Genomic DNA, 27,711 nt, shown 5'->3' with positions numbered 1-27,711 from the left:
CACAAAAGGTCAAATGTTCTAATCAGGGACACATTAAAGCTGGCCCATCTGGGTGTGCGCAGAGTAACTGAGGGCTTCAAGATTCATGTTTTGAGGAAGATTTTGACTGAGATGTAAATGCTTACAACTCCTTCCTGCAAATCTGGAATGCCTAAGCTTTCATCCAAGTTTGGATTTCTTCAACAGGTTACTCGGCCATTGGAACTTGGTCCTTTTCAATCCTGACACCCCTCCTAACAACCTTGTATAAAAGGAATGTGCATGATTCATCATTCTCTGGTGACTGTTCTGTTAATATACAGAATTAAGTAAATAACCAGATCACTGGTTTGATAAGTAAACTAAAAAGGACTTAAGAGACTTAGGAACAATTTTCATTCAAGTAACATGTTCAGCCCAATTTGCTCCACTTCTCTCTAGTAAAAAAGGTGAAGCAAAACACTAGTTGTGGAGGTCAGGGCTGGGGAGGTAGGTAGTTTTACAACCAGAAGCTCTAATAGCCTAGGATCAGTGGTTCTCAAAGCGTGGTCCGGGAATCCACTCCACCAGGCTATCTGTGCAGTCAAAACTATTTTCATAATATTAACACAGCATTTGTCTTTTTCATGCTCATTCGCTCACAAGTGTAGAGTTTTCCAGAAGTCATACGACATGGGATGTCACAAGAGATTGCAGAAGCAAATATGAGAATATAGCTGTTTTCCATTAAGCCCAACATTAAAGAGATTTGCAAAAACATAAAACACTGTCACTCTTCTTACTAAATATTTGTTTTGGAAAAGTTGTTTTCCGATTAAAAATATTATTTATATTAACTTAAATGGATTTGTGGATTCTTCATTATTTTTAAATGAAGTAATAGTCTTAAAATTTCTTAGTTTTAATTTCTAATATGGTAAACACAGGTAAATATAACCCACATAAACAAGAGCTCTTTGAGATCCTCAAATTTGTAAAAGAGTCCTGAGACCAAACAGTTTCAGAACTTCTGCCTCAGTTATTTTAAATAATGCACCTTCTGTTCGCATTAAGAAAACTGTTAAGTTTCTAGCACTGTGATGACAAGGCTCTCTTGCTCCAACCAGAGTCTTCAGATATTACTAAATTCATACTAAACTAGTAACTAGCTGGGGTCTCTCACTACTTAAGTTCAGGGCTTTTCCAGTAAATACCCTTCCCACCTCTCCCAAGTACAAATCACCTATTTATGAAGCCCAAACCCCACTGTCATGAATCAACTCCACATTAGTGGGATGTTTTAGTGAAGAGTAAAACCTATTTTGTGATCAAAATAAAAGTGCAACAAACTTTCTGTTAACACGTTAAAATGGCTGGATAAATTTTCACTAAATTTGATAGGTACGCTTAGGATGGTCCGAATTGTTAGACGGCATACGTAAAATTCACTTTGGAGCCACCTGGAAGAGGAAGGGATTAATCCTCCAGCTGACACTGAGGACAGATTTTTTTTACCAAACTTTGGAGGGAACTGTGGGGCTGGTTGGCCATTAAATACTGGATATGGCATGTATAAAATTCTCTTTGGGGGTTGCCAGGATAGGAGGGCAGTACAAAGAGATAATATCCATCCAGAACATTTGAAACTGAGGTATGAGATCTACACTGCAAGTGACTGAAACGTGCCATATGTACTAAAATGCCGGAGATGGAGAAGACGCACAGCAGTTTCAAATATCACACCCCCTCCCCCACCTGAAGCAGCCCCACTCCAAGTCACTTCTCACGTAAGAAACTTCATGTGACATGTCTCAGGGTGAAGAGCACCAGCAGGGGTTTATTTAGTGATGGTTAATGATTCTCTCAAACAATATAGGGCAGGCCAGCTAGTTTATTCGTATCGAATCTAAACCTTAGATCTCTGGCTTAACAATAACACAGGAAACCTTTAAAGACACAATAAATCTTGCGTTAAATCAGAGCTGGTTTAAACCAGTCATAAAACTTCTAATACTCTGGGCTGGCAACTACAGCATGACAAATGTTCAGTCCAGGTACAAAACCACATTTCATTCTCCTTGGCACCCAAATCTGAAACAGATCTGAAAAATGCTGAAAAATTGTTTTTCAAAGGCTTTCACCACAGGCCCACTGCTACCGGTCAAGCAGTCATTTCTTCATCCCCCAGGAACAGTTCTAAATGAGAGGGACTGTTCTTTTGATCGGCTTGCCTTGGTGGGTACGTAAGAACTCAGAGAGTTAAATTTCAAGAATGAAGATTAACTGAGATGCCAGGAAGTTTTTACCGCAAGCACAGTGAGCAGAAGGAGATGTCTCCTCAGCCAAGGCGGCCGCAACGTCTGCCGTTAACGAAGCTCTCCGACAAGCCATCACTGGTTAAAGCACAGTAATGAGCTTCTTGCTCTCAGGTGTACATCATTTCTGCCATGTGGGACATTTTCTTGGGAATATACAAGTAATATTCCATGTAGCCTGACAGGTCCTCAATGGTCACGTCATCCACGAAGACTCGAGCTTGCTCAGAACAGGAGCGGGGGGAGCCAGACAGAGTTCTCGTGTGAAGCGACTGAGAGTAGTCCTCCAGCGTGGATCTTCGCTCTGGGGCTAAGGGAGGGACATTCTGCAGGCCTGAGAAGGAATATACCTCCATATCATGCCACCGCTTACACTGGCACTCCTTGCCTATGCATGCACATGGCTTGCCCTGGTTTAGCCTGGAAACGGATTGGAAGTCAGAGAGATCATTGGCCTTGAGACTTGCTTGGGAGCCCTGGGGAGCATCAGAGGAGTCTTCCTCCTTACTCTCTGATGGGAGCCTTGGAACCGAAGTTCTCAAAGGCTCAATAACTGCCCCTGTGTGATGAGTATCGAGAGAAGCTGAGCATTCTCCTGCACTGAACTCTTTCGGGGTTGCAATTCCCAGCCCACTGCCGCCATCAGGGGAGTCCGCCTGGCTTCTGTGCTTGAGCTGGCTGCTCGAGGAAGCAGCTATTGTACTGCAATGTATAAACTTTGGAGGATGAAGGACAGGAGACTTAGAACGCCGACGACGCTGGGTCCTCACTGCTCCTCGTGAAGACTTCCTTGTAGACCTAAGAGGAAAAAAATGCACAAGAAGATGTTGGAATACAGAGGTCTCCTAAAGAGATTCTTTAAGATAGTTGGAAATTTGCCACCTCTCTGGTTTATGAGTCTAAATAAGTTTCCCCCAAAGAGATGTGCCTATCTATTTTCAAGCTGCCTAAGTCTCTGTGTCTCAAAAACGTCAATATCTCCTTATTACCAAGGTATAGAAACAGGAGAGGTAAAGGGGAGTTTTAAATCGCACTTCTTGGACGAAACATTTGGCGCAGAATACCTGTCTGCCCTGCCCAACCCTTGGCTTGGGAACCTCTGACCAGTGGGTCTGGAGAAGCACCCTGCACAGACAGCTTAGACTGATGCTGTTAAAACCTCAATGTTGTGCTCCACGCCCTGAATGCAGCACAGCAGCTTCAGTACCCTGCGGGGCTAATGCTACAAACAGCCACTCTGCCGTGATTACTCAACAGAAGAGCAGATTTAGAATTCATTTCTATCACTGGGAACAGCTGAAAAACAGATTTAGACTCTCTGAAGTTTTCAGATATTGGGAATTATCAGACATACTGTAACATTTTATAAAATTTTAAATAAATAAGAATTGAGGGAGTTCCCTGGTGGTGCAGTGGTTAAGAATCCACCTACCAATGCAGGGGACTCGGGTTCGATCCCTGGTCCAGGAAGATCCCACATGCCACGGGGCAACTAAGCCCGTGCACCACAGCTACTGAGCCTGCGCTGTAGAGCCCGCAGGCCACAACTACTGAAGCCTGCGTGTCTAGAGCCCGTGCTCCACAACAAGAGAAGCCACCGCAATGAGAAGCCCACGCACCACAACGAAGGGTAGGCCCCGCTGGCTGCAACTAAAGAAAGCCCGCGTGCAGCAAGGAAGTCCCAACGCAGCCAAAAATAAATAAATAGTAAGAAAAAAAAAAAAAAAGAATTGAGCAAAGAGAAAAAAGACTCAAAATTGCCAAGCAAATTTGAAAACAGAACCAAGTAGAACTTTAAAAACTTTGTAACTGAAATTAAACTAAATAGATGGGCTAAACAGCAGAACACATACAGCTAAGAAAAGAAAATACTGGAGGATAAATCTGAATTATTTACAACAGAGGTCAGCAAACTGCGGTCTCTGAATCAAATCTGGCCCCCTACCTGTTTCTGTACAGCCCATAGACACTGCTCCCATAGGCTAGAACTGTGAGCCAGGCAGACATGCCTGAGGACCCCGCTTTGCCCCTGTTCTTCCCTCCACTCCCTGTGCCCGTCTTCCTGGCCAGCAGACACGTGCGTTACACCACGGCCTGGGGCCCTCACTGGCTACCATCTACATGTTGGGGCTCTGCTGTCAACAATCGCTAGGTACTGAGAGGTAGAATCTCAGTTTGTACCAGGCTTTCTGGAGGAGAGAGGGTGTGCTGGAATCTGGGTGCCACTGAGGCAGAGAGTAAAACTGACCCTGGCAATGCTCCCTCCCCACCCATCCCACCAGGCTCATCATTTCAGCCTCAGACTGTCTCAGCAACTGAACACAAAGTGTGTCCACCAGCCAGGATGGTGAACATCAAGCAAACAGGGCAGGGCAGGAGTTTTCTCCCTTTTTAAGTACCTACAAAATATCCCTGGATCTCACCTCTTGGCCTCCAAAGCCTAAAATATTTATTTTCTGACCCTTTACCAAAAAAGTTTGCCAACTCTTGACCTAGAAGACAGCACAGAAACTTAAGAGATTTGGAAAAATGTAAAAGTTAAGAGGTATGTAAGACAGAATAAAAAGTCTGGAGTCTCTGAAAGAAAGAATACAGTGAATGGGAACACAGGTAATTTTTTAAGAGATGATGGCTGAGAAATTTTCTGAATTGATGCAAGAAGAGAATCTACAGATACAAGAAGCACACACTAAAGCAGGACAACTAACTGGAGAATACCAAAAACAATAGGAATACCTTAACAGCAGCTAGAGAACTAGGCAGATTATTTCCAAAAAAAAAAATTATTTGAAAAAAGATCCTATAAGTAACACATTTTTAAACTTAATTTAATGGACATATATAAAACCTAAGAATGATTAAAGGAGAGCCATTCTTCTCAAACACACATAGAACATTTATAAGAATTGACTACAATCCAGGCTATACAGCAAGTCTCAGCAAATTCACAATGAGAAGAAAGGGTCTTCTTTAACTGGTGCATCTTGGATTCTATATCATAACACTCTTTTCTGGATACTTAGGAAAGAAAATTCAATAGTATGTTAAGATGTTGGGATAAAAATCATCTGCAATGAGAAGCTCTTACCCATGCCAACTGTCTTTAGATGCACATGTGGTTTTAGGTTTGGTATCATCCACTGCTGTTCTGACTGATGCTCTGACACTTGTGCCTTCTCCAACAGACAGAGATGCTACGGACCTGAAGACAAGAACAAAGTTTACTGCTTAGAAAACCATGGAAGGAGGAGAACATATTGCTCTCACCAACCCAAATGCAACTTGTATTAATACCTTTATTATCTTTCTAGTTTGGGTTTCTCAAAAATTGCTCAGCTTTTAGTGTAAATTTTCCTCCAAAACCAAAGTTGGAGTATCCCTAAGAGCTCGCAGTTGCAAAATCATAAGCAAAAGAATGATTCTTAAGTATAACCAGCAGTGGGATATAAATAGACTTTTAGGCTGTTTATCTGGGGCAGATCAGGCCTTCTGTCCAGGGAGAATGCTAACGACAATGACCACTTACTTTATATGGGCAAACCAGAGCCATGGAAACTAAGCTTAGGAGCAAAAACTTTAGGAGACTCAATCTAACTTTAGGAGACTCAATCTAAATAAATACTTTTTCAAACAGTATACAACTTATACAAAAATATTCTAATTTTTACAACCAATAAACTTGAAATATTACTCAGAGCTAAATCTCTGCAGTTTAAAATTACATAAGTAACATGGGTTCCCAGTAAAGATGAAAAAATTTAAAAGAGAGAAAAGAATCATCTATGATCTCACAACCCAGAGATCACCAACATTAACATTTAACATCAACTTCTTTTGGACCTTTTCAATACACACATACATACACACATATACAGGGCTCCTACTATACATGCTGTAGTCTTGATAAATATCCTTTAGAAAGAGACAATCTACTAAGTAAAAAGATGTTCACTAAAATATAGTTTAAAATAAACTTAAATGTCTAATAATAGAAAATAGTGTACTATATAAATTATGGCCAATCTGTACAATGGAATATTAGGAATTTATTAAAAATTAACTGTGCAAAGAACTCTTAATGACATGGGAGAATGTTTATAACATAATATTATGTTATGCTTGTAACGTAAGAGAAAACAGCATGGATAAACACCTGTACGTATATTATGACCTCAACTGTGTAAAAAAAGTGAATGCTGTTATTACAGATGATCTAGATATTAACTGTGGTATTGGTAAATTGTGATTTTTTACTTCCTTTTTTATCCTTTTTTTTTGTTTTTGTGATTTACCCATAATAAGCATGTATTATGTTATAGTCTGATGAAAAGAACTATGTTGTTTTACAATAAATATATAAAGATTTGTCCTGATAAGACAAATACCATTAGAAACCAAAACCTGTTGAACAGGATCATGCTAAATTCCTGGCAAGGCTTGGTTACTTTATGAGTCAGTACCTCACATGTTCCATTCGTAAATCAGCAACAATACAAAACAACTAGAAACGTATGATACACTATACAAGTCTTATTCTGCTTAGTCACAGTAATGACTCACCCCTTGTACTCTTATTTGGTTTTCTCAAATGCTCTGCACTGCTCCTTCTCTTTCTATAACTTAACTCAAAGTAGAGCGCATGCTACAAATATATAATATTTGACCATATATTGTACAGACATTTTGAAAAGTTTTTTTTATGTTCCAAGTAAATTTTAGGGGCATGGAACTAGCTTAATTTTATGCTCCAACTTCTTAAAACACCAGGAAAGAAGTCTGTATATCAAGAGTTATATAAATTTATACACTAAGGGATACATGTACGTGTGCATTTATACATTCCTAGCATTTTCCTGATTAAAAAATATTTATTTCTATACCAGAAATCACAAAGGAATACACTATGACTGCAATCTGGAACTATTTGTTTTTCTGCTTTGTTTCTGTTTCCCAAAATAGCTTATAAAGTACTAATCAATTCTAATGGCAAGATGACCATATTGGAAAATCACTAGGAGAAGATACTTATTTGAAGTATCATGGAAGCAAATGTAAGCACCTGTAACAGCTACTGTGCAAATCTATTAGCATAAATTTTCTCATTTGGTAGGCCAAAAATAGTACTAGCAATAAGCAGACAGCTATAACGACAACTAACAACTATCTAATTTTACATGCACCAGGTACCGAATGCATTTCTTCATGTTGTCTTCAAGGTACCATATAAAGGAATGGTTAAGAGCAGAGGTTCTGGAGATAAACTGTCTGGGTTCAAATCCTGGCTCTACCACTTCTTACCAATGTGACCTTTTGCAAGTGACTTAATTCATCTGTAGCTCCTCTGTAAACTATATAGTATACTCTGTAGTATCTATCTTCTAAGTTGGTAGTAAGGATAAGATGATGTGTACAGAGTACTTAAGCCAGTGTCTAGGGCATAGTAAATGAATAATAAATTTGAGCAATCATTATTTACTCCTTGCTGTGGAGTGTTCAGTTTCCATTCATGAAATGAAATATTCTTATATCCATTAAAACTTTGAGATTTCTTCTGGCCTGGGGCAAAGAAGGGGGATGAAAAGAGTCCTGCATAGAACATTTTGCAAAGGGTGAAATATTAACATTCAGACAGCAGCTGGTCTGCAGGTGCTCTAATTAGTTTGGCCAAAGGGTCCAAGATTATTGATCTCAGTGACAGAACCCTAATGAACAGGTTTCCATAGTGATAGGGTCAGCAATCAGAGCCCGTGAAATCGCAATGTCTGCAGAGATTCCTACTGAGCCAATTCACTTTTAGTGAAAAATACTGTGATTCCCTAGAGATGTATGAGGAACTCTCTGATGGGACACTGCCTAATGTTTGATTAAAAAGAGGTGGGGGGAGGGGGAAGGGGAACCCTCCTCGAAGTTAAGAAGAAGAACCCCCAGCCTTGGAGTACAAATGAGCACCTACTTTTCAAAATTTAACAGAAGAGTTTCTTTTATAAGTAAAACAATGCTGTACAGAATTTGGTAAAATGTCACACTATTAACATTGACACCTTCTACAAATAAAAAGAAATTTTAGAAGAGAAAGAGCTCCCCTGAGGAAATGTCTATTTAAATCTAGTAAACAATTCCCCAATAATATATTCCATATTTAATTACCCTGATGCATCCACTCTTAATTTCTTGAAAGCAGTTTGTAGACTCTCCTCCTCTCCATCCTTGGCTTCAGATTTCATTGTGAAAGTTTTACACTACTATCGATGTTCCCGTTAATACTAAAAAGAAAATAAAATGAACAAAGTGAAAACAGGTGAGTTCAAACATATACTTTTGTTAAAATCTATATTTCTGATACTACCATTGCTTGTTAGGGGGAGAAAAAGCAAATTTCTACTTCTAAAAGGAAGTTTCAATGACTAGGAAACTGTAGGTTTTATTTCTTAAGAGAAGACACATGAAATAATACAGAAAAAGTATATTTATTATGATGGAATTTAAACTGTCCAAATACTTGATGCCAATATCCTATTACACAGTTTTGGAAACTACGTCACCTAAAATCTGTGTTTAAGTATACTTTTTAACAGGAGGTGAATCTCTCCAGTTGTAGAAGTCTAGAAACCTACAGACAAAATGACCTCTACATCAGAAATATAAGGGAAAAGCTCAACATATAGAACTCTGAGCTTTAAAACACTACTGAGGGGACTTCCCTGGTGGCGCAGTGGTTAAGAATCCGCCTGCCAATGCAGGGCACATGGGTTCGAGCCCTGCCCCCGGAAAATCCCACATGCCGCGGAGCAACTGAGCCCATGTGCCACAACTACTGAGCCTGCATGACACAACTGCTGAAGCCCACACGCCTAGAGCGCCTGTGCTCCACAACAAGAGAAGCCACTGCAATGAGAAACCCAACGAAGAGTAGCCCCTGCTCACTGCAACTAGAGAAAGCCTGCGCGCAGCTACGAAGACTCAACGCAGCCAAAAATAAATAAATAAATTTACTTAAAAAAAAAAACACTACTGAGTGTTTGTCTCATCCAGCTCTAAACATTTCAGGTAAGAATAACTTTGTGACACATGATAGCATTTCTCTAAAGCAATCCTGACCCAGATATCAATGTTTATACTCATATTAATATTCATACCCACGTATCAAGATGTTACCATTACTAAGGCAGGATTGCAAACAAGTTTCAATGATACTGCTTACTCCACACTCAACCTTTGTTTTCTTTAGCTTCAAATATTTTCTTACAAGAATAGATGAACTATACTTGCAACTCAAAAACAAACTTAAAACAAAATTAGCTAAAAAAAGAGGTAGAAAGTAAAGGAAAAAACTGAAATTATTCTATAGATGTGCCTTTAAATGATCTCCACTTAATCAACTAGCTTGATTAACCAAAGTTCTCCATTTCTTCTACCCTGATTTTTATATTTAAACCAAAAAAAAAAAAAAGATGGGAGAGAGACCAACCAAAGCAACAAGAGATACAATAGAGAAGTTAATAAATTCTTTGACTCTAGTCTCCCATTTTTTTTTACTCGGGGTAAAAAATTTCTTAATACCACATCCTGAACAAAGCATAAATCAATCTCTATAAACATATCACAGGGAATCAGAAAGAAAAAAAGTAAAACAAAAAATATAAGATGGGGAATTTTTGAAGCGAAGAATTCACTTTACCTTCTCTATTTCCAGAGTGCCCTTAGGCACCCTTAGAGGGAGCAGTGCCTCTGTGGATCCTTGGATCCTCTCTGATTCTATATCTGCTCATTTCTCAGGGGTGGGTTTGATGTTATTGTGAGACCTCTAATATTCTACAGGTCACGGTGTCATAACATGTTTGATATAATGTAACCATGTAGTACCAGTGGCAAAATTAAGAAGCAAGTGATCAAGACTATTTGTTTCATTTATTAATGTGTAGAAGGTATTTTAGGCAGATCTCTCTGGGGAGCACTGAAAACAGTGTCAAAAGAATTCAGCTAGCTTTCACCTCAACTTCTTAAGACAAAAAATTTAAATACACTCCCCATATGTATTTTGCTGGTTTACTTAACCAGTACATCAATTTGAGGAAACATTATCAGTTCCACATTTCACTGGTTCCTAATTCTTCAGGATTCAGAGGAGGACCCTCTCCCAGATACACAATAATGTCCTATATACTTGGGGAGAGGGGTGAGCAAAGATCACATATTCTATTATTTTTGAAGCTCCACAGCATCTAAAAGGGTGCTTCTGTAGTCTATAAACAAATTCTTCCTGCTGAAGAATACGGGGATACAAGGGAGATACAAGGGAGAACCTGACACCAGGACTGTGAACCCTATTCCTGTAAGGACTGGAATCTCATTCCTGCCCTAACACTGTGCTAAGATGCTCTGCACCCAAACATGGAACTTTTAATTACACAGTGTTAACTTAACATTACTGCAGGTGACCTCTAGATGTTAATACAAACTCAGCTAATATTCTTGTTGACACACTAAAAGATCCATCAGTTAAAAACCAAAACAGACCAAAATAAAACTGGCTGCAGAGTAAAACTTTAGGAATGAAGTTCCAACTAAACTAGTCTCAGACTTCCAGCATTTTGATTACTCACCTTTTCCCTCAGTTATATTAACCCAGGGCAAAGGTGAATCTTAGGCATGACCGTAAGAGCTAAATCAGAGCATGTCTGTAATTACAAAAAGGCTTATTATGCTCCTCCCTCTTCCCAGCTTCCCATTCACTCAACTCAAGAGCTGTACAACTAACTCCGGGAAACATGTACATGATTTGCCCTTCTTCATTAATATTAAATTTGTGGGAGGCATTCTTGCAGTTTTTACTGCTCTAACTTCTTGAAATTGAACAATCCCCCCAAAGATCAAACTTCTACTTTGTTTTAAGTCAAATCACATGGGGCCTCGGATTTTCCCTAACCTTTCAGAAAACACAAAATTCTTTTAAGTTCCTCCAACAAAAGGGCAAATTCCGGATTTTCTCTGACTTTCAACGAAGAGTATGTCTCACAATCTTATTTACATCTTGCAGTTTTAACCAATACCTCTTTGAACCTCAAGCCTAGGTCCAAATTTCCAGGACCCTGAAAAGAGCTGAGAACGATCAATAAAGGATCTGCGCGCAAGAGTGTCATCACAATGTTAAAGATTTAGAAAATTTCCCTGCCCACCAGGAAGTGCGGAATCCGGGGAAGAAAATCGCGTCCAGCAACTCTGGAAGACGCAAACAAGACTAAGTTGCAACAATCTGCCCCTGAGACAAAACACGTTCACGCTTCTCTCTACTCACTCAAACCCCTACACTCTAGGTGCAAGAGCACTATGTTAATTCTTTTTACCCAGAAACTGGATCGGTCGTGCTTAAACATGGGGAAAAAGGTCGGGACCTGGGGGGTTCGGAGAAAGGGGAGCTGTCCAGGGCCCTAGCTGTGCCCGCCCGGGGTCTCCCGCTGGAAAGCTGCTCCTTGAGGATACTCCCCGGGCCAGAATGAGAGACTTGGGTCAGGCCAATAGGCAAGGGATGCAGGAGGAGGCGGGGGCAGAGCCGAAGAGGCACACAACGAGACTGGGGCTCAGGAACTAGCGGGAAAGGGCGGGAAAGGGCAAAGGGCGGCCGAGAAAGGCGAAAAGAGGAAGCTACGGACGAGAGGGAGAGGGCGGAGGCGAGGGACGGGGCGGGAGCAGCGGAGGCGGGAAGGGGCGAGAGAGCGGAGCTCGGGCAGGGCCAGGCCGCAGCAGCGGAGGGGGCGCGGAGAAGCGCAGGCCCTGCCCGGCCCAGGCAGCTAGCGCCGGGGGAACAACGCGACGCGAAGCTGGACGGCCCAGAGGAAGCCGCCCGTGGCCAGACCGGGCCTGCAGGCCGAGACGCGGTGCCGCAGCGTCTCCCCGTCACGTCTGGGCACGCACCTCCTGGCGCCAGGGGCGCTCCGGTGAGCCAGTCCGGTCACTTCAGATCGTCTCTCCCCGATCGCGGCGCCTGACTGACCCGGATCTAAATCCGCGGAGGGGGCGACCCGCGCCTCCGGAGTCGCACTGCGCCTGCGTCACTCAGACACGCTCCCCGCCCCCTGTTCGTGCTCCTCCCACCCCAGTGACTAGGCAACGCGGCAGGCGGTGGCTGCGCAGGCGCGGGGCGATGGCCGCGCCTCTCAAACGCCTGACGCCCGCCCCTCGCGAAGCACGTGCTCCTGACGTCATTTCCTGTTTTTCTCTTCATTAGTCCCGCCCTCCGCAAAGGATTCGCTTTGGAACGGGTTTTGGGGTGTGCCTGCTTCCTCCTCTCGGTCAGGTGAGTGAGTGGGCGTTGTTCTTCGTTGTCGAGCTGCCTCCACTTCCCCGCGTCTCCCTGTGCTTGGTGCTCCACCTGGAGTCAGCGAGGCTGCGGAATTCTGCGGGGTGAGGCCGGAGTGGGGGGATTTTCACAGCGACGGAGCCCGTCTGAGCGCTTGGCCCAAGCCTCCTCGATGCTCGAATCTGGACGGCCTGCGACATCTCCAGGGCTCCGACACCAGCCCTGGACTCCCGGGGATCTTCCAGGGCTGCAGAGAAGCAAGGAAGTATTGGACACGGTCAGAACCGTGAACGTGACGCCGGAGTTGGAACTGAAATGCCTTCGCTTTAATACGCCTGTTGTTTGACTTGAGGCAACTGCGTTTCCCTCTCTGGGCCTCATTTTCTCCCTTCCGTTAAGTGAGGACCTTGGACTGTTTCAGCGAATCTCGTTTTTTTCAGGCATGGACTCCTTTGAGAATCTGGTGAGAACTGTAGAACACCTCGACAGAGAAACGCACATGCATACTAAATTTTGCAAAAAGTTTTGGACAGTCCACCTAAGTAGGTTATTTTTAGGGATCTTTTCCATTTGTATGACTCTGACGGTTGCTCAGATGGCAGGCAGAGAAGGGGTGGGCTGAGCAACAAGCTGCCACTCCCTCCAACACCGAGACTGGTTCTGCTGCGCTAGCTGTGCCCCTCCTCACTCACCACGCCCCAGCTCCACGTCTGCACTTCTCAGAGCTTTATAGGAAAAGATGGCTTTCCTCAGTAGAATGGGCTAGAGTTGGTTATGGCCCAACCTTCGTGTGAGGTTGTCACCTGAACCAAAACTTGACCCTCCCACTCCCCAATACCTTAGCTGTAATCACCTAACTAGATAGGCTGCTGAGAATAGCTTAGTATATTCAACTTAACTACAGCCAGATCTTGGAATGCCTGGCCCATGCCTGGGAATGGAATCTACAGGTCGTTGGATAAGGTTGTTAAAGCATGTCGCGGGTAAAACATTTTAAATCCTTCTTGTTCATAGGAGAGGCTCAGTAACTGACAAGGGATGAAAAAAACCTATTGGGACTTACCCGGTGGCGCAGTGGTTAAGAATCCGCCTGCCAATGCAGGGGACAGGGGTTGGAGCCCTGGTCCGGGAAGCTCCCACATGCGGCGGAGCAACTAAGCCCATGCACCACAACTACTGAGCCTGTGCTCTAGAGCCCGCGAGCCACAACCACTGAAGCCCGCGGTGCCTAGAGCCTGTGCTCCGCAGCAAGAGAAGCCACTGCAACGTAGAGTAGCCCCTGCTTGCCGCTAGAGAAAGCCTGCGTGCAGCAATGAAGACGCAACACAGCCAAAAGTAAATAAAATAAATAAATTTATTTTTTTTAAAAAAGAAAGAAAAAGTCCTGTTAATTGTGAAGTTCCAACATCAAACCTAATGATGCTAATAATGACTACCCTGTACTATGCAGCAGCCATGCACATGTTCACACATTTAATATTCCTGTGTTTTTACACATTTTACAGATGAGGATGACTGGGACTCAGATATTAGGTATCTTGTTCTAGCTCCCGTTCTATGTCACACAGTGCTAGGAAGTGACTGAGTCAGGATTTAAACAGTCTCAAAAGCCTGGTCACCCACTGCTGCCCATCTCTCAACATCTCTTATAAAAGAATAAGCAACAGGAAAGTATTGGGATTTCCCTGGTGGTCTGGTGGTTAGGATTTGGTACCTTCACTGCCGTGGCTGGGGTTCAATCCTAGGTCGGGGAACTGAGATCCCACAAGCTGTGTGGTGTGCCAAAAAAAAGGGAAAATGTGCATTTTTTCCATCAGAAGATGTCAAGGGAATTTCATCAAGACCAAATACACGTTTTTAAGCTGTCATTTGAAAGTATTCCTTCGGGTAAAACCACACATTCTTGAGGGCAAGGACTGCATCTAGATCAGTTGAATTCCCAAAGCCTAACACAGTTCCTGGTTAGTTAGTTCCTAGCTACGTACAGTTTTGGTGAATTCTTCATTTTACCTTATTTCCACCCATACAGCGTTAAAATCCTAAAAACTGAAACGTCTTCAAATGCTTTGTTTTAGGTAAGCATGTCTCCATCATAAAGTTGGGTGCTTTCTGAGGATGTGGCTCATTGATCGGGGAGTATTTGGAAGGCGAGAACCTCTCGGGAATAAAGTCTGTTAACTCACACTACCTGATGTGGCCAGAAATTTCAAGTCATTAGATACAGGCCTGATTCACTGTGTGGTACCTCATGACAGAATGAGAGAGAGAAGCCACAAAACGTGACCTGAGGGAACAAAAAGCCCGATCTGCGCTCCTACATCAGTGACACAGGATCTTTTCAGCCAAAGAAAAAGCCCTGAACTTATGTGGAGACTATATTCAGGAACTTAATGCACATAGTAATGCCATCTAACCAGAAAGCTATGGTAGCTGTAAAATTCCTTTAACAGTATACTTCCTTCTTGGTACATGAACCTTATAAGTGATTGAACAGAGGAAACCTAGTTCCATCAAATTATACTCAAAAGCAATCAATTTATATAGGAAGGTAACTTTTTTTTTTTTTTTTGCGGTACGCGGGCCTCTCACTGTTGTGGCCCCTCCCGTTGCGGAGCACAGGCTCAGCGGCCATGGCTCACGGGCCCAGCCGCTCCGCGGCATGTGGGATCTTCCTGGACCGGGGCACGAACCCGTGTCCCCTGCATCGGCAGGCGGACTCAACCACTGCGCCGCCAGGGAAGCCCCCCACTGGCTTTTGAGACCTGTAACTGGGGGCTTTTGGCTCCTTTGACAGTTGATTTTAGCAGCACGGCCCTTCACAGCAGTCTCTTGTTTGGGGAGGAATAGGCGAGAGGTGGGGAAGTGGAGATTAACTGTGTTTTCCTGTCATTCTATTCATAGCCCCCAAACCTATTATGATCTGTTAGTTGATAGTTGCCTTCCTCAAATATTGGCTCACAGAAAGGGGAGGGAATGGGAATTTCGGGATGCCTTGATAAGTGACCTCACTCTATCCCTCTAGGCACTGGTTCTGGTTAAATCTGCAGCAGCTTGAGTCCCAGGACTCAATCCTCAGAGCCTGGAGCGGGGATGGGAGGCTTTTCCTGGTAACTATTGATCACCAGCAGGGGGAGCGCGAGGATCGCAGATTCTCTTAAGTGTGATTAAAACCCTTTACAGAGTAGAGTGGGTTTTCAAAACTGTCGAAGACTGATAGTTATGAATCACTTGCCTTCTAACTCAAATTTTCATTCAACTTTGCAATTTAAACTGTATGATGACATCAGGAAGGTATTAAGGCCAAGAATTAGAATCAACCAGTAAAGCTACAGAAGAAAAGAATCTGTAAATGGTGAGGACAGGAAGGGATTATTGAGAAGAGCTACTGGGGTGCTGGTAATACTGTTTCTTGATCTGATGTTGGTTATAGGAATGTGTTCAGTTTGTGAAAATTCATCAAGCTATAACACATAGTATAGGTACATTTTTCTGTATATGTATTAATTTCAATAAAATGTTTTAAAAACTAAAAACAAAACCTCTATGTATAACACAAGATATGTATTGGATTAGGGTGACTGTTCTTTTTACCGCATAAACCTTAACCTTATCGGAGTCACAAGACCCTCTGAAAAAGACCCAAGGTTAAGAACTTTTGCAGCAGCAAAATGGAGAAGAGGAGCTAAGCATATGAACAGATAGTTCACCAAAAAAAGAAATACAAACATATGAAAAGATGCTTACTTTCAGTCTTCAAAAAAATGAATGCTTGTTAAAAGTGCACAGAGATACCAATTGTAACCTATCGGGTTGGCAACAATTCCAAACTTTGAGAGCACATTCGGTGGGGTTGGAGGTAGGGGGTGGGCAGTAGGCAACAGGCTCGCTCAGATATTACTGGAGGGATTGTGAAATGACAAGTCTAGGCATCCACCCTGTAGATGACATTTGTAGATCCATGCAATGACTTATGTAAAAGGTTAGCCATTGCAGCATTGGTTGTAAGAGCGAAAAGATTGGAAACAACCCAGATGTCCATCTGTACAGGACCGGGCACAGAAACCGTGGTGCAGCTCCATGCAGAAGCGCTAGGTAGCTGGAAACAGAGGAAGCTCTTTGTGGACTGAGGAAAGCTCTCCAAGATACAGTAAGTAAACAACAAACAAACAAAAAACCAAGATGTGAGCTAAGAATATATATTTGTATTACTTGTGTGTGAATAAAGAAACACTGAAAAGGTATACAGGACAGCAAGAGAAGCAGGTCAGAGCATGGGGGGGCGGGGGAGCCAGACTTTGCACCGTGGACCTTGGGTTCTGATGTTTGAATCCTGAAGTATCTTACCTACGCCAAACAACAGCCGCGGCAGGTTTAAAGAGCCCTGCTCTGAAGCTGTTGAGCTAAGCTTCTAGGCTCTCATACTTGTTATATCTGCCAACTGCGCAATGGCTGGGTTTGGTTTTTTAACTTTGAATGAAGCTGTGTCTTGATGAGAGTCTTCAACTTATTCTGCATTTGAGCTGCTGTGTCACGGTTTCCTGGCTCAGACTCAACTCCCAAGAATTCTTTCCTTGCCCTGCCTGTGCTCTAAACCAGTCTGCCGCCCTCTCAAGGGTTGATATCTACCTATAATTCATGAGCATCTTATTCTGCCTGAGGGAAGAGGAAAAGGTTTCACCAAAAGAGTGCTCCTGTGCCCTCAGATGCCATCTGAGACCTTGGTCTTCGTCCGTTCACCTTTGCCTGTCTCTACCGCCATTCTTTTCCCTTCCCACCTCCTTAAAGTGTCTTCCCTCCAAGACAAGCCCCCACTGTAACGTCACTTTGGTTCCTGTCTCTTGCACCTTCTCTGGAAACTCACACCATTTTTTCTGTACGTGCAAACATACATCATGTCTTCTCCTGTATTTAAAAAAACAAAAACAAACAAAATAACCCCACAAAACCCAAACCCACAAAGCCCCTTTCTACCTGGATTCCCCCTAAGTTCCCGTCCTTTTTCTCCCCATTAGACCATAGTCAGTGTCTCTCCTTTGATTCTCATTGTTCAGTCTGCTGCAACCAGACTTCCATCCTCACTGAAACGCTTCTGGCCAAGGGCAGGAGTGGCTTCCTTGCTACTGAATCCAGCAGCCCCTTTCTCAGCTCTCACGTTGCTTGAGTTCTGAGCACTGTCTGACGCTGGTCGTGGCCTCCTCCTCAACTCACTCCCCTTCCAGCTTCTGTGGTCCCTGCGCCCAGGGCCGTCCTCGCTGCCTGTCCTGCTCCGTCTCCTCCCCAGGCTCCTCTTCTGCTCGTCTGCGGTCCTCAGGCCTCGCCGCACCATGCTTCTCACCTCATTCACTCCCTGGGTGAGCCTGTGTCAGAGAATAGAGAAATCCACTCTGACTAGCTTGAGTGGAAAAGGAATTTACTGGAAGGATATCAGAAAGCTCACTCAACAAAAGGGAATGCTGAACAGCCTGGCCTCATCAGACTGGGGACACAGCCTTTGCCAGGGCCCAGGAATTCGCAGGCAGCCCCTCGCCATCAGATGCCACACGTTTGTGATCCCTCCACGCCGCTCTGCACAGGATTCAGGTTCTGAGGGGAGAAGCCCTGGGTGGCCCTGCAGCAGCCGTCAGCCTTTGTCCCCCACTACCAGTACCCGGGGACGACCACTGTCAGCATTTTGTCGCAGTGCTGTGATGTGCCTAGGAGCCAGGCTGGCTCTGTTAGAAGTCCGGCTTCACCACACCCACCCCTCTGTGTGGCCTTGGACATGCTGCCCAAGCCCCTGTGCCTCCATTTACTGCTCTGAAAAATGGGGGTAATGACAAGACCCACCTCAGAGGGCTTGGAGAGGATCGAGTGAGTGATTTGATAGGACGCTGCCAGGTTCCTGGTGAGTGTCCAACAAATGTTAGCTGCTATTATTATTATTATCTTAAATGTATCTATTTTTTTAATTTAATTATTATTTTTTTGGCTGCATTGCACAGCATGTGGGATCTTAGTTCCCCGACCAGGGATCGAACCCGCACCCCCTGCAATGGAAGTGTGAAGTCTTAACCACTGGACTGCCAGGGAATTCCCTAAATGTATGTATTTTTATTGCTGATAAACTATGTATACAGTTTTATATTCTGCTTTTTTTTCATTAACTATTGTAAGCATCTTCCATGGCACAAAATATTCCTCAAAAACATTTTTTTTTTTTTTTGGCCGTGCTGTGCACCATGCGGGATCTTAGTTCCCTAACTAGGGATCAAACCCATGCCCCCTGTAGTGGAATTGTGGAGTCTTTTTTTTTTCTTTAAATTTATTTATTTATAATAAATAATAAATTATTTATTATAAATATTATTATTTATAATAAATAAATTGTTTTTGGCTGCGTTGGGTCTTTGTTGCTGCGTGTGGGCTTTCTCTGGTTGCAGCGAGCGGGGGCTACTCTTCGTTGCGGTGCGTGGGCTTCTCATTGCGTTGGCCTCTCTTCTTGCGGAGCATGGGCTCTAGGCACGCGGGCTCAGTAGTTGTGGCTCGCAGGCTCTAGAGCGCAGGCTCAGTAGTTGTGGTGCATGGGCTTAGTTGCTCCGCAGCACGTGCGATCTTCCAGACCAGGGCTCGAACCCGTGTCCCCTGCATTGGCAGGCGGGTTCCTAACCACTGCACCACCAGGGAAGTCCAGGAAGCACAGAGTCTTAACCACTGGACTGCCAGGGAAGTCCCCAAAACATAATTTTAGTGACCGAATTCTAGTCCATTACTTATATTCATAATTTCTTCTGGAGTTAACCATTCCTTTATTTTTGGACAGTTGTGTCTGTGTGTGTTGTATATGTGTGTGTTTGCTATAATAAAGAACTCTGAAAAACAGCACATACTATGTGATTCCATTTATATAAAGTGCAAAAATAGAAGTAATCGATGCTGTTAAAAGTCAGGACTGAGGTTATATGGTGGGGTGGGGGGCAGAAGTCACTGGAAGAGTGCAGGAGAGGGGCAGCCCGTGGTGCTGATGACATACAGTTTCTTTATCTGGGCGCTGGGCCCATGGGCCCGTTCTAGTTGTGAAAATTCATCAAGCTGTATTCTTAGGACATGTGCATTTTTCTGTATGTATATTATACTTCAATAAAAACAAGAATAAAAATGAAAAGAACTCTGAGCTGAAAAATTCCTGTTTGTGTGTATATATACACATAAAAACGTGTGTGTATATATATCTAAGAATGATTATTTACTTAGAGTAGAATTTTACACCTGGAACACCTGAGTGAGAAGGAATGAGCTGTTTAAAGTCGCCAGTAACGCACTGATAAATTGCCTAAAAGAAAGGTTATCAGCCATTCACAGACTCAGGGTCCACCCCCCTACACCCTCTCCAGCAGTGAGATGATCTTGTTTAAGTCTGCCTGTTGTAGCTGTCATTCCTTTATAAGGTCACTTTTATTTACCACATTTCACTGAGATGGTAGGAGATGGTTCCCTGCCCAAGGTGCTTCTGCATATGTTACCTTTTATAATGTTAATAAATTAACTGAGGAGTCCCATAAACCCTGGATAGACATATTAACTTGCTTCCTGCCAGGACCATTTTCCCGTGTGTGGAAATATAACCCGTGGCGCTGGCAGTACATTGGGTTTTCTTGTTTCCCTGTTCCCCCTGCCCTAAGATGTTTAGCGCATGGCACCTCTTCCTGGGGACAGCACAGTTCCCCAATCCCAGTAATAGGCTCTAAAGGAACCTGGCTCAGGTAAGTTACAAGCTTAGATGGACAGACCCATTAATCTGAACTCTGCATGTGGCCTTCTCTTCTCAATATACCTGGCCAATCTTTGTCCATATTTCAAATTCAGATTTCCATTCAATGTACTGCTCTCACTTGCAGTTACCCTAGCAGTGTTATTCTAACCTCACAGAAAGAGAGCTTTGTTAAAATGAACTACTGTTTCTAAGTCCTTTATATTTTGCAAAATGCATTCACACAGGACAGCTTGAATCCCCAAAACAATTCTGGGAGGTAGGTATGTTTATCTCCATTTTACAGTTGAGGCCCAGAGAGGTGAAGCCACTTGTCCAGCTGGAGATTGTCAAGGTCAGATCTTAAATCCCTGCTCTTCCTAAAGAGAGAATTACTTCGGGGATAGGAGAACCCGCTTTGGTTGAAGGAATAATTGCTGAAGAGGAGTTGAGGATTAGAGGCCACAGAAGGAGTGCAAGCATGTAGGCCTGTGGTTATGAGAGCCTGTGGCTGGACCTGCTCTCGTTATTATGGGGCCCGGGGGTGGGGGTAGGTCTCTGGGACTCCAGAGACCAGGGCTCCCTCTTGCTCTCTCCAGGTCCCCCATTTCTACCGCTTCCTGCTGCTCAGCCCTTGGGCAAGCCACTGTACTCTGAGTCTCAGTTTCTCCACCTGCAAAATGGATATAACTACCTCTCTCTGCCAATTTAGAAGAATTACTTTGAGGATCTGGTGAGATGGGGCATATGATGCTGCCCTGGGAATTTTATTTTATTATTTATTTATTTTTGGCTGCTTTGGGTCTTCTTTGCTGTGAGCAGGCTTTCTCTAGTTGCGGCGAGCAGGGGCTGCTCTGTTGCTGTGGCTTCTCTCACTGCGGAGCACAGCCTCTAGGCACGCGAGCTTCAGTAGTTGTGGCACACTGGCTCAGTAGTTGTGGCTCACGGGCTCTAGAGCCCAGGCTCAGTAGTTGTGGCGCACGGGCTTAGTTGCTCCGCGGCGTGTGGGATCTTCCCGGACCAGGGCTCAAGCCCGTGTCCCCTGCATTGGCAGGCAGATTCTCAACCACTGTGCCACCAGGGAAGTTCCGCTGCCTTGGGAATTTTAAAGTGTGGGGCACAAGGAATCCCTTAAGCCGTGTCAATTGTGCTGAGGTTGAAAAACCCTGACCTACACCTTTGCCAGTGCTGGATATTGCCATTCTTTTTAATCTTGCCAATCTGGTAGTTCTAAAAATGATACCTTATTTTACTTTGTACCTCTTCGGGAGAATGGAGTTATTTTTACTTCCTCCTTAATATATTATTTGATTTGTTTGTTTGTTTTTTGGCCGAGGCTCACGGCTTGCAGGATTTTAGTTCCCCAACCAGGGATTGAACCCAGGCCCCAGCAGTGAAAGCGCTGAGTCCTAACCACTGGACCTCCAGCGAATTCCTTGCAGTTGTCATAATGAACATGTAATATTTTTGTATTTTTTTGAAAAGCCATTAAAGGCTTTTTAAAAAGCTATACCTCTTTGCTGGTTCATATGCAGTCTATTCTTAAGGTTTGATCGTGTAAGTGCCTGCTTGTTTTTCCCTGATAAGGCGTAGCAAGAAATCCTCAATGTGGGCCTTGAGAAGCTGTCAATATTTCAGGTTCAAGTCCCCCATCCTCTGGCTTCAGAATTTCTCCATTTCTCTTCCAAAGTACCTTCTTCCAGCAGACACCCAGGCCCAGGAGCCACCTCCGAGGATCATTTTAGTCCAGAGACACTCCTCACCACAGACCAGGGCTCCAAGACAAAAGCTTTCCCAGGCTGACCTTAGGGCACCCGAACACCTGCCATGGACTCAGCTGCCCAGACGCCAGGAAAAATAAAATCCTCAGGCTCCTTTCTTAGCTGTGAAACCTGAGATCCATTCACCCTGTGCGCCTCCCAGGCATTGCAGCCAGCCAAGGCCATGGGGCTTCTGCAGAACCTGGGGCTGCTGGTATCAGCTCTGGTGCGTCAAGGATGTGCTCACATTTCCCTCCTCTGGGTCCTGTCCAAATGGAAAAGGGCTAGAGCCCTGCCCCAAGCCCAGCCCAGCATGGCAAGGACCCCTAGAGAAGGGTCCCACTCCTTTTACTTGGCCCAGAGCAAGCCATAGCCAGCCTGAAGGAAGTATCCATGGAGGACTGGTTGGTATTACCTGGATCCTCCTGAGAAAATGTCCCACGTGGCAGAAATGGCGTAGGCTTGCCTGAAGCCTTTGCACATGGCCCAGTAGCAGACTTTCAAAGTGGGCAGGCAGCTCCTCCTGGCCCAGGGCCAGGCAGGCAGGGCTTCTGCCCGTGGTTCTATGCCTTTGATGTGCAGCTCACTGTGGCTTTACAGGAAGTAAGGGCAGATGTGAGGCCGCCTCGTCTAATGGCTCTGTCCACTCTCTGGAATCCACACAGATCCATTCACACAGTGGGATGGAATGTCCACCCTGTGAGGCCATGGATGCCTGAGACGCCCCTGCATTGTTGACTTAGAAAGAGAGAGAGAAAGAGAAAGAGAGACTTAGAAAGAGAGAGAGAGAGAGAGAGAGAGAGAGAGAGAGAGCACGCGCTGTTAAGAGGCTCCCAGAGGGAAGGGAAGGGAGTGATGTGAGGGAAAGAACACCCACCCTCAAGTCAGGGCCTGAGTTCTGCTCCTGCCTGGCTCTTTCTCTGGGACACATAAACCACTTTACTTCTTTGGGCCTCAGCTTTCTTGCTAATCGGTTATGGATAGCACTAACTCTTTTCCAATTTGCAATTTTCTTAAATAAAAACATTGTCAATTAGATAAAGCTGGCTAAAATAAATGAGAGATTTTAAATGAAGTTTAGAACCAGTCCAGTTCCTGTTGGTTAGTTTTTCTTATTCAGAAGTAATAGGTGCTCAGAACAGGAAAAAAAAAAAAAGAAGATACAGCCAAGCGAAAAGTAGTTCATAGAGAATTCATAGAGAACACCCAGAATTCCACCGATCCAGAGACCGTGCTTGTTGGTGTCTTGTTGGGATCCTTCCAGAAAGAGGTTCTTAACGTGTATTGGTGGATGGGCTTTGGGGGAAGAGAGCCCCTGAATGATTTAACAAACCCCCTCTCATGAGCCATTTAGGATGTTTCCATTATTTTACCATTACAAAGGATGCCGTGCAGAGAGAAGCCAGATGAAAAAGAATTAGAACTTAATGAGAAAACAAGAAGAAAAACAATCTGAACACTGACAAAAATGCTTTAAAGGGCACAAAAGGAGTGCACAAAAATTACCATTCAGAGACAAAGGATTAGTGCTCATTTTCAGCCATTTACATTTAGGTCAACAAATATTTACCGGGCAGATGCTGTTACATGCCAGACCCTGTGCCAGGTGCTTCCCTCCTGAAGAAGAGATCTTCAGGTGAAGCAACCAATCCCACGGTCTGCTCCTCAAGTCAATGCCCAGCATCTGTGATGTCCTGCCCTGGCAGGAAGGGCCTGCCAGCTCCCTGTTGAGTCATTGACCTGTGAGCATGCCCAGACCTTCCAACAAAGTATCCGTGAACAGATGGCCACGGCATGGGGGCAGCAAGGCCCAGACCTTTGAGGACAGACTATGCTGGTGACACTAGAAAAGGTTCTGCAGCCTCAAGAGGGGATGAGTGGGGATGGAGAGAAGCTGAGTCAGCCCTGACTGGAGGATATAAACTGCTGTCCTCCCTGCAAAAAGCCCGTGTGCCTGAGAGCAGTGCTTTTCCCACTCGTGTGTGTTGATCTCCTGGGGGTCTTGTTAATTGTGGATTTCGATTTAGCAGGTCTAGGGTTGGGCCTGAGATTCTGCATGTCTTACTAGTTCCCAGTGATGTGCTGATACTTCAGACCAGACTTTGAGTAGCAAAGCCCTAGGGCAGTGGAATCACAGTCTCCCGGAAGAACTTTAAAAATATGGAAAGTTTGGGGCTTCCCTGGTGGTGCAGTGGTTGAGAGTCCGCCTGCCGATGCCAGGGACATGGGTTCGTGCCCTGGGAAGATCCCACGTGCCGCGGAGCGGCTGGGCCCGTGAGCCATGGCTGCTGAGCCTGCGCGTCCAGAGCCTGTGCTCTACTGATTCAGAATCTTCTGGTCCATTTATTCAGTAGTTCTCAACCGGGACTGCATGTTAGAATCATTTGAACAGTTTTTTAAAAAGCCGATTCCCAGGGTCAAGAATCATGTGATAGCCTCCCTTCTTCCTTCCCTCCCTCCCTCCCTCTCTCTCTTGCGGCTTTAGTTTGAAAGTCTCCCGCAGGTGACTCTGATGACCAGCCCAGTTTGCTTGGGGACCAGAGGCGGTGTTTCTGAGTCCTGGCCGCACATCAGAGTCACCCGAGAGCTTTACGACTTGTCGATATCAGGGCCCCTCCCCGCAGACCAATTGATTGAGAATTTCTAGGGGCTGAAGCCAAGTGATTAGCGTTTCACAAAGTTCCCCAGGGTGCAGCCCCTAGGGTAGAGACTGATATAAAAATCATCTTGAGATTCTTAGTGGAAGTACAAGTTACCACACTCTCTGCCGAACATTCAGTTCAAGGTCTGGGGTGAGGGCCAGGAACCTGTATGTTTAACAAGAGATGCTCATGAGATGGCAAGTTTGGGAAACGTTAAGGTAGAAAAAAGATCCTTGGGTTGGAGTCAGAAAGACAGTGCTCCTGGCTGTGTGACTTCTCACAGGTCACTTAGCCTCTCTGAGATTTGTATCTCCATTGATAAACCAGAGATGATAATAACTGCCTGAGGCAGGGATGGATAAGATCTGTTTACCCATCCATAGGACAGTTGTTGGAAAGTGGCTGCTACAGGCCAGGGACTCACATACCCAGCTCTGCTTTGCATTTAAGTGGGGCAGCCGCAGGGTTCTGTCCAATGGAATGTGAGCAGAGTGAGGAGTGCTCACCTGGTGTTCTGCTCTCTCTTTACTATCTGCCCATAAAGATCAATGCCCATTGGATATCAATGCCTGGGTGATCTTGGAAGCCACAAAGGCAGGTTGACAGAACCCCCTGCCCCTCCCCCCACTGGCTGCTAATTGGACTTAATGTGAGTGAAAAAAAACTTCAACTTTCTTGGGTAAAGAAAGTCACTGGGATTTGGCAGTTTAGCTGTTGCAGTAGCTAGTGCTATATTAACTGACACACTGCCTCGAGGATTGTGGCAAAAACTAAGTTATCAAAAGCAGAGGCTGCAAACAAACTACACGAGGGCTTAGCTCTGGCTCACAGCTATGTTCGTTACAAGACCAACTTGGGGTCTATGAGTCGCCACAATTCCCACCACACCCTGTGGGATCATACCTGGCCGGCCTCATATTTACGGCATTTATGGCATTTCTCTGATCTCTGTGGCTTCCTGAGTCAGCGGGCCCTGATGTAATAGATGTAGAAGTTAGATGTATTCGCTGTTAGGATTTTTCACAGTGAATTCCTTTAGGTGACTTTTAATTCCCAGGAGAACCATTCATCCTGCCCAGAATTTGGAAGCAAAATCTTCTGAGTGATCCTTACTGGCTAAAGGATGTCGTCCAGCCCCACCCCACCCTGTGACCATTTCAGCATCTGTTCTATGGAGGTAGCAGGAGGAGGAGAAAAGAACTCAGGTGCTGGGACTTCCCTGGCGGCCCAGGGGTTAGGACTTCACCTTCCAATGCAGGGGGTGCGGGTTCGATCCCTGGTCGGGGAGGTAGGATCACACATGCCTCGTGGCCAAAAAACCAAAACATAAAACAGAAGCAATATGGTCACAAATTCAATAAAGATTTTAAAATTGGTCCAAATCCAAAAAAAAAAAAATCTTTAAGAAAAAACAGCAACAAAACCTCAGGTGTATCTGGGGATCAGGTAGACGCGGATCCCAGCTCCAGCTCTGCTGGTTCCTAGGTGATGATACGAGGTGAGACATTTTCTGTTTGCCGAGCCTGTTTTCCCCTCTGTCAAGTGTCGACATTAATACTCTTCTTGTGGGATTTCTGTAAAGGACCTGGCTAAAGGTCCTGAGATGACCATGTTAATTCCTCCCTCTTTTCCTGTAGTGTGGGGACCAAGACCGGCTTTGCCCCCAGTAGTAAGGGGAAATCCAGTAGTATCTCTTTTTTTTATCAACTTTGAATTCTTTTTTTTTTTTTAATTTATTTTTGGCTGCGTTGGGTCTTTGCTGCTGTGCGTGGGCTTTCTCTAGTTGTGGCGAGCGGGGGTTGCTCTGTTGCAGTGCGCGGGCTTCTCATTGCAGTGGCTTCTCTTGTCGCAGAGCATGGGCTCTAGGCCCACGGCCTTCAGTAGTTGTAGCACATGGTCTTCAGTAGTTGTGGCATGCGGGCTTCAGTAGTTGTGGCATGCGGGCTCTAGAGTGCAGGCTCAGTAGTTGTGGTGCACGGGCTTAGTCGCTCCGCGGCATGTGGGATCTTCCCAGACCAAGGCTCGAACCCGTGTCCCCTGCATTGGGAGGTGGATTCTTAACCACTGCGCCACTAGGGAAGCCCCAACTTGAATTCTTTTGAAAAGATACAAATAATGCGCTTCTATTGTAGGTATATTAATCTGCTCTGGCTGCCATAACAAAATACCGGAAATTGGGTGGCTTAAACAACAGAAATGTATTTTCTGGAAGCTGAAAGTCCAAGATCAAAGTTGCCAATGGAGGGCAAACTGAGAAGCTTATTTTCCTGGTGCATCTAGTTGCTCAATGATAAATAAAACATTATAGCAAGGTAAGCAAGGATATATTAAGGAATTTATGTAAAGTTCCCATGAATGTTTAGGATAAACTATGTGTCAGCAAAGGCATCATGGGGCTCCTCTAGTCATGCCTCAGTCTCCTGGCGTGAAAGTGTGACCTTGGACCAATGAATGACTTGACATCGCTGAGCCTCACCTCCCTCATGTGGAAAAAATTATTACTGTGCAGGTGAAATGAGGTGATGCATGTAGAGTGCTTGGGTTGATAAATGCTTGCTGTGCTGTTGTTTACATTATTGTCATGTTATGACCTTATGGCTAAAAACAGAGACTCTGGAGCCGGTCAGCCTGGATTTGAATCTCAGCTCCACCACTTTCTAGCTAGATGACCTTGGGCAAGGTCACTTAGCCTCTCCGTGCCTCAGTTTCCTCCTCTGTCAAGTGAGGCTAATAGGATTATTGTGAGGGTTAAATGAATTGATGGTGCCTGGACACACAGGAGTGCTATGTAAGTGTTTGTTCAATAAATCATAATGTGTTCCCTTCTGCCCTTAGAGGTCCTTCTGGAGAAAAGTTAGAAAATAACAGCTTCAAAGAGAGACGAGCTATTTCCAGACACTGATTTATAAAGGAATGTATTTCTATAACACCAGTTGTCCTATTTGCCTTTTAGAAGATTTGAGAGGCAGAATGCGTTTATAATGGTGGAATCTTCGGCAGGTGGCTGGCCAGA

The 27,711-nt window shown here is 44.5% G+C and overlaps 1 protein-coding gene and 1 long non-coding RNA gene across 2 annotated transcripts; one reads left to right on the top strand and one right to left on the bottom strand.

The window, feature by feature from the left end:
* Positions 1 to 1,769: 1,769 nt before the first annotated feature.
* Positions 1,770 to 12,316, bottom strand: OSER1 (oxidative stress responsive serine rich 1). Its single transcript, XM_027078263.1, has 4 exons — positions 12,186 to 12,316; positions 8,421 to 8,536; positions 5,362 to 5,475; positions 1,770 to 3,071 (listed from the first exon to the last, which is right to left on the bottom strand). Exons 2-4 carry the CDS (start codon positions 8,495 to 8,497, stop codon positions 2,384 to 2,386), a joined length of 879 nt encoding a protein of 292 aa, XP_026934064.1. The 5' UTR covers positions 8,498 to 8,536; positions 12,186 to 12,316; the 3' UTR covers positions 1,770 to 2,383.
* LOC113605167 (uncharacterized) lies at positions 11,993 to 13,671 on the top strand. Its single transcript, XR_003427059.1, has 3 exons — positions 11,993 to 12,208; positions 12,499 to 12,567; positions 13,585 to 13,671. It is a non-coding gene; the product is annotated as an uncharacterized LOC113605167 (long non-coding RNA).
* The last annotated feature ends 14,040 nt before the right edge of the window (positions 13,672 to 27,711 follow it).

This window comes from Aethalodelphis obliquidens, unplaced genomic scaffold, assembly GCF_003676395.1.
Source record: "Aethalodelphis obliquidens isolate GAN/ISIS:26980383/991018 unplaced genomic scaffold, ASM367639v1 scaffold42, whole genome shotgun sequence".
Taxonomy (NCBI): Eukaryota; Metazoa; Chordata; class Mammalia; order Artiodactyla; family Delphinidae; genus Aethalodelphis; species Aethalodelphis obliquidens.
This window is presented reverse-complemented; position numbering and strand designations above follow the sequence as displayed.

Excerpts from the sequence above, each read along its gene's own strand:
- OSER1 (XM_027078263.1), bottom strand. The coding sequence starts at position 8,497 with ATGAAATCTGAAGCCAAGGATGGAGAGGAGGAGAGTCTACAAACTGCT. Across the intron at positions 5,476-8,420 it reads TTAAGAGTGGATGCATCAGG|GTCCGTAGCATCTCTGTCTG; the intron begins GTAATTAAATAT and ends TCTTGTCTTCAG. Across the intron at positions 3,072-5,361 it reads TCTAAAGACAGTTGGCATGG|GTCTACAAGGAAGTCTTCAC; the intron begins GTAAGAGCTTCT and ends TTTTCCTCTTAG.